This window comes from Agelaius phoeniceus, chromosome 16, assembly GCF_051311805.1.
Source record: "Agelaius phoeniceus isolate bAgePho1 chromosome 16, bAgePho1.hap1, whole genome shotgun sequence".
Lineage (NCBI taxonomy): Eukaryota > Metazoa > Chordata > Aves > Passeriformes > Icteridae > Agelaius > Agelaius phoeniceus.
The window spans coordinates 10,105,729-10,118,075 of NC_135280.1; the positions used below are offsets into that span (position 1 = coordinate 10,105,729).

Here is a 12,347-nt window from a genome sequence, read left to right on the forward strand (position 1 = left end):
ACAATCTCTAGTCCTTGTCTTAATTAGGTTTTGTAAACTGATGCTGCTTGTTTGCCAGTCTGCAAGTGATTTAAGAGCTTCCTTGTGTATTTGGAAAAGGTTTCTGGTCTCCTCATGCCATAAGAATGTACATCAGGAGCTACTCACTGGCAAGAGTATGATGGAGATAAAAAGCTGGTGGTTTTGTAGCTTTCCATGCTGATGATGTGGGACCAACAAGTGCTTTTGTCTGCTGGTGCACCACCATAGTGCTCACTCTCTGTGTTCTGAAGGGCTTGGGTGATGCTGCATTGGATTTTCTGTTCTGGTGACATGAGCAAGTCCTGTGCCTTACTGGGTGTCACAGAAAATGTGCTTCTTGTCAGTTTATTGTCAGAGCAAGACAAAAAGAAGCAGTGAAGCTCGCAGTGTTTCCAAAATTGGGATTTGCTTGCAAGGTGGAAAGGATTTTTAATTCTTTTAGTACCTTGTCAGTCTGATCTGGATAATCCTGCTATATATTCATTTGGCAAGTCTTCCAATTGTTATTACCTTAGCTCCCCTTTTCTCTTCAAAGTGATGATTGGAAAATCTGAGGTGGTGGCACCAGAATGCAAAACACCAAAAAAAAAAATTTTGTTTTGATTTATGTGGACAGTCCATTGATTCTCTTTAAGTTCCTTGTATGGATTGAGACTAGGACACACAATGTTGGCAGCTCTTCCTTCCAATTCAGCATTTTGCAAGGCTTTCTGCTGCCCCTTCTGTAGCTGTGTTTCCTTAAATGCAAAGCCTGTGTTTGTTCTCTTGTGTATGAAATAATCTACAGACTGTGCCAAAGTAACCTGCTTTGTTAAACCTACCTTGGACAAACAAATGCAGGATATAACTTGCTTTGTGTGAAAGCACTTTGTGTTTGATTATGTTGAAATTACAGTTTATTTTTAAAACTGACTCTATAATAAAAGCTTTGTCTTTCCTATCTAGTGCTTGTAATTGGAAAATTATAACATTTGGAATGTTTCCAAACACTTGGATGGCTGAAATGTTAAAAGAAGAAACGTAATTACAGGGAGAAATTTTTCAGAGTCTCACCTGGGCCAAGTCTCTGATAAATGGCACCATCTGCCGTGCAGACCAACTGTCCCACACAGAGCCACACTGAAAATGTGTTGTTTTCCTGCAACTCGGGCCCTAGAAATATTTTTTCAATTAAAACTTTTGGGTAAAACTTCCACTTGCAATGCTGAGATTGCAAGCTGAGAGGGCAAGGTCGCTCCTGAGACTCCCTTTTCTCCAGGCTGAGGCCCCCAGCTCCCTCAGCTGTTGCTCATCAGTGTTGATGAGCTCGCTCCACTGCCCGTCTAGGTCAGCAGCAGCAGCAGCTCAACGTCCTTCTTGGTGCGAGAGGTCCGGAACTGGACAGCGGACTGGAGGTACGGCTCCATCACCCCGTTTCCCCGCAGCCATCCCTGACCATTCGCTCTGCCCGGCTGTGCCGCGGCTCCTCGGCTGTTCCTCGGAGCTCGGAGGGCGAGTTTGGGGCCGGTCCGCCGGGGAGCGGCCGCTGCCAGAGCCCTGGGGCGGACAGGTGGCCCCTCCATCGCTAAACTTCGGCTGGGAAAGCGCCCTGGAAAGTGTTGGTGCCTCGCAGCGCTTCGCGGCGTTTTCCCCACAGGCGTGGGGGGCGTTCGTGCTGCTGCCTCAGGCCGTGCCCGGCGCCGTGAGGGGGCTCAGGGACATACCCGGCGCTGTGAGGGGCCCCCGGCCGCGGGCTCCAGGCGGTGCCCGGTGCTGTCGGGGGGGCTCCGGGACGTGCCCGGCGCTGTGAGGGGCCCCTGGCCGCGGGCTCCCGGCGGTGCCCGGCGCTGTGAAGGCTCCGCGGGCTCGGTTCGGGGCCGTAACCAGGCGGAGCTCCCGGCCATGGGAGGGCTGCGAGCGCAGGGAGCGGAGGTGCGGCGAGCACAGAGGTGGGTGTGGGACCCTGGCCAAGGGCACTTCCCTCCTGCCTTCGGCTTTTAGGGCTAACGTCAGTGTTACAATAGTATTAATTTAATATTATTTGTGGGGCTTATGCAAAGCGGACTTTGCCAGTTTGTAAAAGCTCAGGCTTTCTTGGCAATAATGGTGAACAGTTCTCTGGTGTCCAGGACAGGCTTACCTTGTTGTGTGACTGATGGTACTTTTTATTAAATTCATTTTCCAAACGAGTACCGTATCCATTAAAATGAGTGAATACTTTTCTGAGACTTACAGCCAGAGTGGGTCTCTAGTGTGTCATAAAACCAGTGTGTTTCCAGCACGTGTCAGATTTTCTTCCATTTTTTACAATTATCTAGGACAGAAATGTGCTGGAAATTTCTCTTCAGGAGGTTCTTTTTCTGCATGTTTTGGGGGTGGTGTTTTGATTTTTTAGAAAAGCTCACCTGGTGTTAGGTAGGAAAAAATCCTTACAAGATGTTGAGTCTTGGGCTCCATCCTGCACTTGCCCATCACTACATGAGGGATGTCACCTGAGTCAAGTGCACAGGACACTTATGTGATATTTTATCTTAAAGGTTTGACTTCAGTGTGTGTTTAGATCCTAGCTGCTATTCAGGCATTTTATTCCATATTTAGATGTTTCAATAAAAACTGCCCTAAATCTGTGCTCTGCTGAAAACAGCTGTTTGAAATATTTTTATCAAAAAAAGCCTTGGAGTTTTGTTTGTAAATGTCTTTGTTCTTGGGTCTATGAAATTGTCAAGATTCAAGCAAGCTCAAATTTATAAATTCTTGACTGTTCTCATAGTCCTCCCATAAGATATTTTTCTTCTATTTTTATTAGTATAGTTTCTTCCCTAAGAAATGGGAAGCTACAAAGCTAAAACTTGAGATTAAAATGTAAATTAGTTTATTTTAGAAAGCCCAAGTTGCTCTCTGCACTGGAACCAGTGTCAAGATGAAGCAGAAATTCTCTCTAATTTCAGTGTTGATGTTCCTACTGCATTTGATGAAAATGTTATGCTTTAAAGGTTTTTTTTTTCAATAGCTATGTGAAATATGTTGAAAAATCTTATTATATAAAGTTAAAAGTCAGACTGGTGTGGAAACTGGGTAATTGTAGTGATTCAAGAAAAGAATTGTCACAATATAGCAATTTTCTGGTAAATTCATCACGTTTTTATGTTCCTGCCCAGCTATTAACTTTCCTGCTTCTATCCTTATTGCTGATAGTAGACCAAGAGCTCGATGACTGCTTACATGGAGTACATACTATGCCCAGATGAGCTGTAGTCTTAAATGAAAAATTAGAATGAGTAGCTTAGCAGAGTAAAAATGGCAAACTCAGCAAGTAAATTTCCACAAATAAATCTCTGAAGCAGTTTAAGAATAAGAATATTCTGAAAAATCACTGTGAAGGCAGAAGAATGCTTTCAGTTAGTGCTTTGGGTTGGTTCTAGGAAATTTGAGCTGCTGCGTGAAATATGTAGGGTTTTGGTTTGGTTTTGGTTTTTTTCATTTTTAAATTGAGTTTCAAACCTAGACTGACTCTGAGTTTAGCATTTGGCAGGTCAGGGGCTTTGATAGAGGGGCCCAGATTACATCATGGAGTATTTTATTAACTCTTTAGACTGGAGTTGCTTGCTCTCACCTTCTTTAGTAATTGATATTTGCAAAGCACACTTGAGAAGTTCCTTTCCCTTTAACATTTGTAAGCATTTCGTGAGCAAACGTTACATGATGGAGGAAGCAAGTGCAGGCAAGAGGATGTAGAAGCACAAACCTAGCGGGGGAGAGTAGTGCCAGTGACTGGGATTAGGACTGAAATTTCTCCTTGTGACTCTGGCTGGCAGTGAGCAGTAGCTCAGCCTAGACCAGAGGGTTTGCAGCAGGAGGGAAGGAGCATTTGCTGCCCACAGGCACAGCTGAGCTGTGGCCGTGGCTCAGGGGTGCATGGGCTCAGAGTGCATGGGCAGTGTGGGAAGAGCCCTGGGCCAGGAAGGGGAGTCTGCCTGGCAGGCCTGTGTCTGATGTGTTCTACCAACCTGATTGGTACCAGAAGGATGGTGGTTCTGTGCTTTTGTGTTATTCACACACAGTTTCACTCATTTGAGGTTTGGGACTGTGGCGGGATGAGCTGCCTCCAATGAACTTGCTTCCTTCCAATGGAAACCCCTTCCCTTTACTCCCAAAGCTTTGGCTTTCATCCTATGTGCTTTTTGATTGATTTATTGTCAAGAGTGATTGCTAGGGTGGCTTTTACATTTGTTAATTTAGTTTAAACTCACTGCATGGGATTGTTCTGAGCATTTGCTCCATTATGATGCCATATACCTATTTTATTTTCCTTGCAGTTTTGTGGGATTTCTAATAGATTAACTTCTCTTTCTCTTCTTTTGCAAAAAGGCTGAAATGCTGTTGGGATGGGATCAATGGTGATGTATCTGTCTCTGCCCCTTACCACAACCTCCCCCTCCCCTCTGCAGGCTGCCCCTGCCAGAGCCCCTCCTCTGCCAGGAAGGGGAGTTGAAATAGTCAGCTCCTGCTTTGTGAAGGAAATTTTCTTTCAGTGTCTTGCTCAGAGGTGCCTTTGAGAGCAGAACTGATGTGTTTTTGTTAACTTCTGGTCTGAGGAGGTGATTTCGATGGCCACAGGGTTGCTTGCCATCATTTTACTCTGTGCTGTTGTGGCTGGAGCTTCAGGGAGTAAGTAGAAGAATTTTTTTTCCTCGGCTAAGATTGATCTCTCAATGTAGAATACTTCTACTAAGAAATGTTCTCACTGGCAAAACTTCAGAGAATTATGTTACAGCTTGTAGGTTTGTAGTAACTCTTGTAGCAGCTTTGTCTGGATTTTGAGTGTAGTGCAGCAGTTTGCTTTGCTGAGCTCTGTGGGTGGTACTGGGCAGGTGGGAGAGCACCTTCCTTGGAGAGGATGCATTAAATAGTGCATCTTCCCCAAGCATTCTGGGGAAAGCAACAGAAACAGTGAGATTGTGTCAGTCTCTATACTTGATAGAAAAACTCTCTTGGATTTATTAATTTTTTTGAGGACCATGCTTTGATTTCAGTAATTTCACTGAAGTTCAGAAGCAGCAGGTCTGTGTTGAGCTGCACACAAATTTGCAGCACTTCTCTGTTCTGTTACCTGTCATTGCAGGATCCTCAGAGAGGTTAAGTTATGGAGCTTCCTGTTTTGCAGAATGTCCAGGTGAGTAAAACAAGATAAGAAAAGAGGAATTTGAAAACTTGCACAGGGATATTGTGTTCTGAGAAGAATGATATTTATCTCTGAGTGATCAGCATTCATGGAAGTAGCAGAGAAGTTCCACCAAGGTTTACCAGGTCCACACCTGCCTGAAGTTTGCATTCTGTGAACTCTGAAAAACTCCTAAGCATTAGAGCTGAGCAAAGGACTAAACCAGTGTGGGACTAAGCCCAGCCATGAGCGTGAAGAGCAGATCTATTTCACCCTGCTGTGGTGAAGGTCCTGCTTTGCTGCTCTCTGAAAGGTGCTGGAAGAGCATCGTGCTGTAAATGCTTTACATTTCTGCTCTGCCCTTGGAAATCAACTTCTTGCCTTGAAGGAAATTGTGAGGTTAGTGCTTGGGAGAGGGGAAGTCCTTTCACCCTCTCTACAGGAGCTATGGCTGGCAGGCAGGGTGTTTTCAGAAACCCACTTCTTTCAATTGAAAGTGCAAGTGGGAGCAATCTAAATATCCATCCCTTTACTTAGCTGATTTCCATGGCTGAAAGATTAAAAGATAGAAAAAATAGAGAGAAGGGGAAGTTTAATAGGCTAAAATAACACCCCCTTTTTTGTTTATTTCCTAGGACACAGTGCATTATACTTCCAGAAAAGAGGTAGATACAGCTACAGGTATTCAGCAGTCACCAACACATTCCTGCAGGGAAATAGTTACAAAAGCAGTGGCATCTCTCTGGAGAGCACAGTGATCATTGAAGTATTGGGGAATTGCCAGATGGTTTTGAAAGTAAGTATTGTCATAATTGTTTGAGTGATTGAAATAAGCCACTGTGGAATCTTATTTTTCTTTGGGATTATTGCTACATTTCAAACCTTTGTTTTTCTTGTAATTAAAAGCCAGTTTGATTCTGGATCTCAGAGTTGCAGTATTTCTTTGATGCACCACAACTTGAAATTAGGTATTTGCCAGTTTTAAAAGGCAGATTAAGAAATAATTGTTTTCTTTTCTAAGTGATACAACAGTTTCACAGTTTTGTTATATGATGTACAGAACTGGAGGTGAAGCCAATCCTTGAAAGGAACTTGGTTTACTTTAAAGCACTTTGATATCTGTAGGAATAATTTTAAAATAGCAAGCATTTTAAAGAGAACTTGAGAAACTTTTATGATGTGCTGGATTGGTGCCATTCCTAGCCCAGTGTAAAATTCAGTCTTGTACCACTCCATTCATCACAACAGGAGATCTGTCTCCCAGTGACAAGAGCAGCAGGGAGTTTCAAACTGCAGAGCTTCTCCTAGGGTTAGCCCTGTGGTAGGCCAGGTGGAGAACTAGAGGGGCAGCAGGGAAAATCAACTTCTCAGCTGCCTGGGTTTTCCTTCAGGTTAACAGAGGGGGTAATGCACTGGTTTTGCTGGGGGCTTGACATGTGTCTACTAAATACACACACGTGAGGCCAACAAAGAAGAGCACAGTTATCCCTGTCCTAGCACATGGATAAAAATCAACTGGTTAGTGATTTGATGGTAAAAGGGACATAATAGTGCTGTATAAAATGGCTTTAATAGTGAATGAAACTTCTTCACAGAAGAACTTTCTGGAAACTGCCTCAGATATGCCACCTGAAGATAGGGCTAATGCAGTTCTGTTGCAACACTGAACCTTTGTTCATAGTCTGTGATGTTTGGTGTGGATATCGTGATGTGATAAATTCACAAGTTCCTCTTGACAATGAAATATGTTGCCTATAATCTTTGCTTCTAGGTGCAAGATGTACAGATTAAGAAAAGTTTTGCATCCAGAGAGGAGTCTCTGATGGAAATGGACAGTCTAAGGTAGAAAACCTTCTAATTGCTCTGTTTTTTGGGGTTTTTTGAAACTATGTGGCTTAGGAGCAGCTTGACTGGACACTGCTCACTCTGCTTTGTACTCTGCTTAGTTTTAGGTTTGTTTTTTTTGTGTGTGTTTTTTTTGGTTTTTTTTTTTTTTTTTTTTTTTTTTTTTTTTTTTTTTGATGAGGATCCAGATATGAGCACCATAAGCAAAAATGAGAGAATGAGAGGCATTTGGTGCGAACAGGTTTTTCCTCAGCATAACTTTCGTCCCTTTGTTCAAATTATTTTGAGTGTAAATTACTAGGCCTCTAGCAGCATGTGTGGATCACAGCTCTCAGAGCTGGAGATGTTACTTCTACAGACTCTAGAGTGTTGTAGTACATTTCAGAAGTTCTTGGTTTAAAAGATTCCTGTAAGGCAAAACTTTGTGGTTTTTTCTTCCAAGGTATTTATAGTTCATTTATTTGTCCAATGAGATTTTCTTCCTTTTCTGTTTTTGGGTTTAGTAGCTCATTCATAACATATGTCAGTGTTTCTCATTGACTTGCCAAGGTATAGTCTCTAGTATAGATGGCTATACAAAAAGATCTCAAACTGTGGAAGTCTGGCATTTTCCCAGAGAACTGATGCTTCTTGTCTCATCAAAAAAAAGGCAGTTCTGTTGTCTGATTAAGCTCAGCCTTGTAATCTTCCTCTTTGTCCTGCCACTTGGATTCTCAGCCTTTAAAGAACACTGAGAGCTGAGGTAATTGACTCAATTCAAAGGGTCAAAAAGAGCAAGCTTGGGGTAAATGCATTGCTTTTTATATTCATCAGGAAGAACTTTGTGTTCTCTCTATGGGCAGTGGTATCAGAGTTCAAATGAGTGTACAGGCACATCTTCTGTCAAGTTATTTGCAAGATTTTCATAGCAGTAAGAGCAGTTGTGTATTGTTTGCAGAGAAGCCAAAAAAGAGAGGTAGCAAAGAAAGCATTCAGTGAAGCTTGGCTATTCAGAATAATTATTCAGACAAGTGAGCCTTATTAGCATTTGCCTCAGCCTATTGTGAATATACAGTAGTCTAGCTTGTCCTCTGAACATGCATGTAATCTCCACAGATAGTAGCAAAAACAGGCTCAGTTGCCTGGGAGTTCAGAAACCCTTATCTTACATGCCCAGTCTCTTCTGGAAGGACTTGATCCAGATGTTGTATATTAAAGTTTTACTTTGTGACTGATTGACTAGATGAACAGTTAGTGTCCCAGTTAATGTGCTGATGAACTGTCTGGCTCCTTGTATGGGAGCTGACCATTGGGCTACAATAAAATTCTTCCTTTGGATGTTTTTTTTCCCCATTTAGAGGGAATATATATGACTAAAGTATGTTACATTAGGAGTGAAAATCAATGTTAAAAAGTGATCCCTTGCAAAGGTAGAAAATACTGTACTCTCAATCTGGGATAGTAAAAGCCATTAGGAAGTGTACTAACAGCAGGGATTGGGGAATAAGTTTGGGATAGAGCCTGAGTATTCACACCTAGCAGAGCAGGAAGACATGGGTTAATTGGGAAGCAAAGTTCTTGTGTGCATCACAGCTGAAGAGGCGTGGTGCAGTTATTTTGCAATTCAGACATGCCTACCAAAGCTAAAGGCACTCTAAATAATAAAATGGATTTTCTCTCTTAATTAAACAAGAATCATTGCCATTAAGTACATTTACTTATAAATAATTTGCCAGGACTGCTTTTATTACGCGTTGCAGTTATGTTGAGAATTGTGTCATTATCTTGAGCAGATTTGCTTTTAGGGTTTCACAGGGTTTTTTTAAGGACTCCTTGGGTTAGGCTGAGTTTATGAAGAATAGAGGCTTGCTGTAAAGAATAGAGATACAGAGTGAGACAGATGCATTGTGGAAGAACAGCTCTGTTGAGGAAAATCTGAGTCTAATATCACAAATTGACTCGCACTCTTTGAAGCAAGAAATGATAAACTTTTTCATCACAGAGAAATACTGGAACAGCATCCTCTTCATTTTTCTTTCCATGATGGGAAAGTTCTGAAGCTCTGTCCTGTGAGGAGTGAACAGACCTGGGCACTGAACATCAAGCGAGGCATTCTCAGTGTGCTGCAGACAGCACCAGAATTCTCTGCTGGTGCTGTTGTTGAGGAGGTGAGTGTGTCAGTCATGCTCTGAGGTGACTTCTAGCTCTTGTACATGTTAAGTCTACTCCACTTGTAAATAAATAAAGGGTTTTGTCACTTGGTTCAGCAGACAGTGGCAGTCATCTGATTGCTTCTTGTGACTCTTCTAAAATTATCTCAGGCTACTGCTGCGTGTCAGTGCTTAGAGATGTTCTGTAGCAGGGCTTGGCACACCCATACATAATTGAAGTTACTCTGCCTAGTAATGCTCTTCTGAATTAATGCTTCCCTGCATGCCCACAACGTTTTAAATGGAAAAGCATATGTCTGTAATTGTCTGATTCAGAATAATGCAGTGAAAGTAAACAAACCAATAGAGCCTGGCTACTATAGACTTGACCAAGGCCTTTAAAATGATTTGCCTTTTCATGGCTTTTGTGGCAAAACTAGTCTTCTGCCATGGAGAATTTAGATCTCTGTTGTTATTACAAAAAAGATAATTATTAAAACTAATTGCAATAACCTACACTCTCTCCTTGTATTTTCTGTGTGCATGTGTGACTCAACAGTGTATGTTTGTTACTAGGTGGATGTCCTGGGAATATGCCCAACCAGGTATCAGCAAAAGGGTCCCATTCTTGTAAAGACAAAGGACTTAAACCTCTGCTCCCATCGCTCTTCTGGTTTGACTTCTGTGCAGTCTGTTGTTCTTCCTCATGTGTCAGTAAGTTTTGGAGAATGACACTGACTCTTGCTTTTGACTCATTTGAAGAGAGTGTCTGCCCAAACTCGGGTTCTTAGCAAAGAAATGGTGAATATTATTTTTCCTGTAATGTCTGTTATTCACAGAATTTGTTTCAATGCAAATTTGCATTGTAGTTGATGAATGTTAAAGTATAAATGCAAGAGGCTGTTAGGCACCTGAGTTAAACTCTCATTAGACTACTTTACAGTGGTAAACTGAAAATAGTCTGTGGAAGGGAGGAATTGAGAGCTGTAAGAAAAAATACATTAGAAAAATAAAGTTATTATTTGTAGAAAACTTTGGAAAAATAGAAGATTTTCTAAATATCAGACTGCAACTTTCCACTGCAGACAGAAAATACAGTCAATGTTTGGATCTTGTGCTATTTTTGTTAGGTGAATATCACCTGTTTCTTGTGTTGTAGTAGCTATTCATAATTTATCAGACTTTTACTTTTTTCTACTTTGCTGACCAAAAATCTCTGATTAACTTTGAGGCTTTGTGAATTGAAATGAATTGATACCATTTGATCCTGGTGTCAATTAACAGCAGTTAAAAAACTTCTTAATAGCAGTTTTTTTCAGTGTTGAAAAACTAGGCTAAAATTAGGAGTGCATTAACCTCCACAGGCTGGGCATTGTCAGAGGTGTGGACAAGAGACTTCCCACTATCCCAGAACTGGAATCCTCTGTGTAGTTGGGAGAGGAAGGCTTGGGTAGGCTGACACAGGTCATCAAAAATCTTCCTGAAGTATCTGTTTTTCTCAGTCTGAGCAGCAGATTGTGTCCTCCCAGCTGGAATGTGTCCAGAGCATTGGGGATGGGGTCCTGGAGGAGGCCAAATGCACCGAGTCCGACCGCGCGACGCTGCTCCCTCAGCAGGGCAGCGGGGCAGAGACACAGACCCGGTGTGCGCTCAAACTCTTGCACGTGCAAACAGAGACACTCTACAGTAAAGGTAACTGTGCTTCTGCTAAAGTAAAGTAAATTCTTTTCCTAGAAAAATATTGTGACTTTGTCTTGCCTGTGAGAACTCTTTGCACCCATGATTTTCACCTTTAATGGATTAAACTGCTTTAATGAGGATGCTTTTACAGGCTGGCCTGAGCTGTCCCTTCTTTGGGGGCTTGGGCCTGCCATAACAAAACTGTGTGGATCTCCAAAACTGGGTAGGTTTCCAGCAGTGATGGTCTGTACTGGCTAGCTCCCTGTTACCTGCTTTACATACCTAGTCCCCTTGTATGCACAGCATCAGCCTTCCCAGGTCTGTGGACAATTCCTAGTTTTTATATAAATGGACACTAAATAATTTTAAGTCCTAATGGAACTAAGGACATGCCATGTCTGAGAACTGTTTTAATTTTTGCTTCTTCTTTCCCCTATATGTTTCTCCTTAGGAAAATTATTTTACTGAAGTCAACAAGTGGCTTGCCTGAAGAATGATTTCCAAGTTGAACTCTAAATGTTGAGGAACATGTCTTTTGTCTGTTTCTAAATAATTGCTTGGTTCTTTTTTTAAAGGAACCCCCAAATTTCCAGAACACTTTGTTTGTAATTATACAAACGTAAGATGATAGAATTTTTCCTCAGGAAGATGTTCAGAGCCAAGCCATTTATTTTTCTTTGCATTTAGATCTCCTGTTCACTTTTTGGGGGGTTGAAGTGTGGCACTAATGATTAGATGATGTTGGAAAAGGTGACAAATGTCAGGGCCATACTAAGAGATGGATGGGTGAAAAATAGGGCTTTTTTTAATGTGTATCTTTGTCTTGTTTCCCTCACTCTTTCTTTTGGGTTACACTTGTTGGGGTACACTTGTTGTTTTGTTGTGTTCTTAAATTCAAGCTGACTGCACTCATGTTAATATTCATACAGGGAGAAATAAAGGCTCAGAGAGGAAGTTTCCCCTTGCATTTAGGGTTAATGATAGCAAATGGCCAGCAATCACCAGAGATGGGATTTTTCCTTTATGTTCCTTATTCCAGGGGACTCTGAGGATCTGTATGTGACTGACATTCTCTATGAAAGGGAGGTAACTAAGAGGGAGGTCACTGGAGCAGAAGTGACTGAACTGGTGTGGAAGCTTTGCTTAGCACACAGTGCAAGTTATGAGGTAAGCTGTACAGCCTCTGCTTCCTTGGGAGGCTCTTTGTGGGCTGAGAATTCTCCTGCACAGATAAGAGGTGACCAGGAGAGCAGCAATTTTCAAATACTGAAGCCTTCCATTGTTTTGGACATTTTTAAATGTGGAATTAGAAAAGAGAAAATGCTTTGAAATGTTGTTTTCTTATATAAACAGTAAATCACACTGAGGAGTTAAAACATACTGTAGCCCTCTGAATATTAGGCAAAAGCAATTTTGACCTATATTCTAAATGAATCTGAAGGAAAATGTCCCAAATTTTTGTTTTGCTGTGAAAAAACAAAAGCATATAAAGTATCTGGTTTGGGTTGTCCCTGGTGGTTTTGATACTTTAT

General features: G+C 41.8%; 1 protein-coding gene across 1 annotated transcript in view; it reads left to right on the forward strand.

Annotated features, from left to right (window-relative positions):
* Positions 1 to 1,902: 1,902 nt before the first annotated feature.
* LOC143695376 (uncharacterized) overlaps positions 1,903 to 12,347 on the forward strand; it is a 73,764-nt gene continuing 63,319 nt past the window's right edge. Inside the window, exons 1-9 of the mRNA XM_077187049.1 lie at positions 1,903 to 1,949; positions 2,396 to 2,415; positions 5,123 to 5,173; positions 5,797 to 5,957; positions 6,933 to 7,003; positions 8,988 to 9,153; positions 9,712 to 9,849; positions 10,638 to 10,827; positions 11,855 to 11,982. Coding sequence (XP_077043164.1) covers positions 1,903 to 1,949; positions 2,396 to 2,415; positions 5,123 to 5,173; positions 5,797 to 5,957; positions 6,933 to 7,003; positions 8,988 to 9,153; positions 9,712 to 9,849; positions 10,638 to 10,827; positions 11,855 to 11,982 — 972 coding nt within the window. The remainder of the gene's footprint in view (positions 1,950 to 2,395; positions 2,416 to 5,122; positions 5,174 to 5,796; positions 5,958 to 6,932; positions 7,004 to 8,987; positions 9,154 to 9,711; positions 9,850 to 10,637; positions 10,828 to 11,854; positions 11,983 to 12,347) is intronic.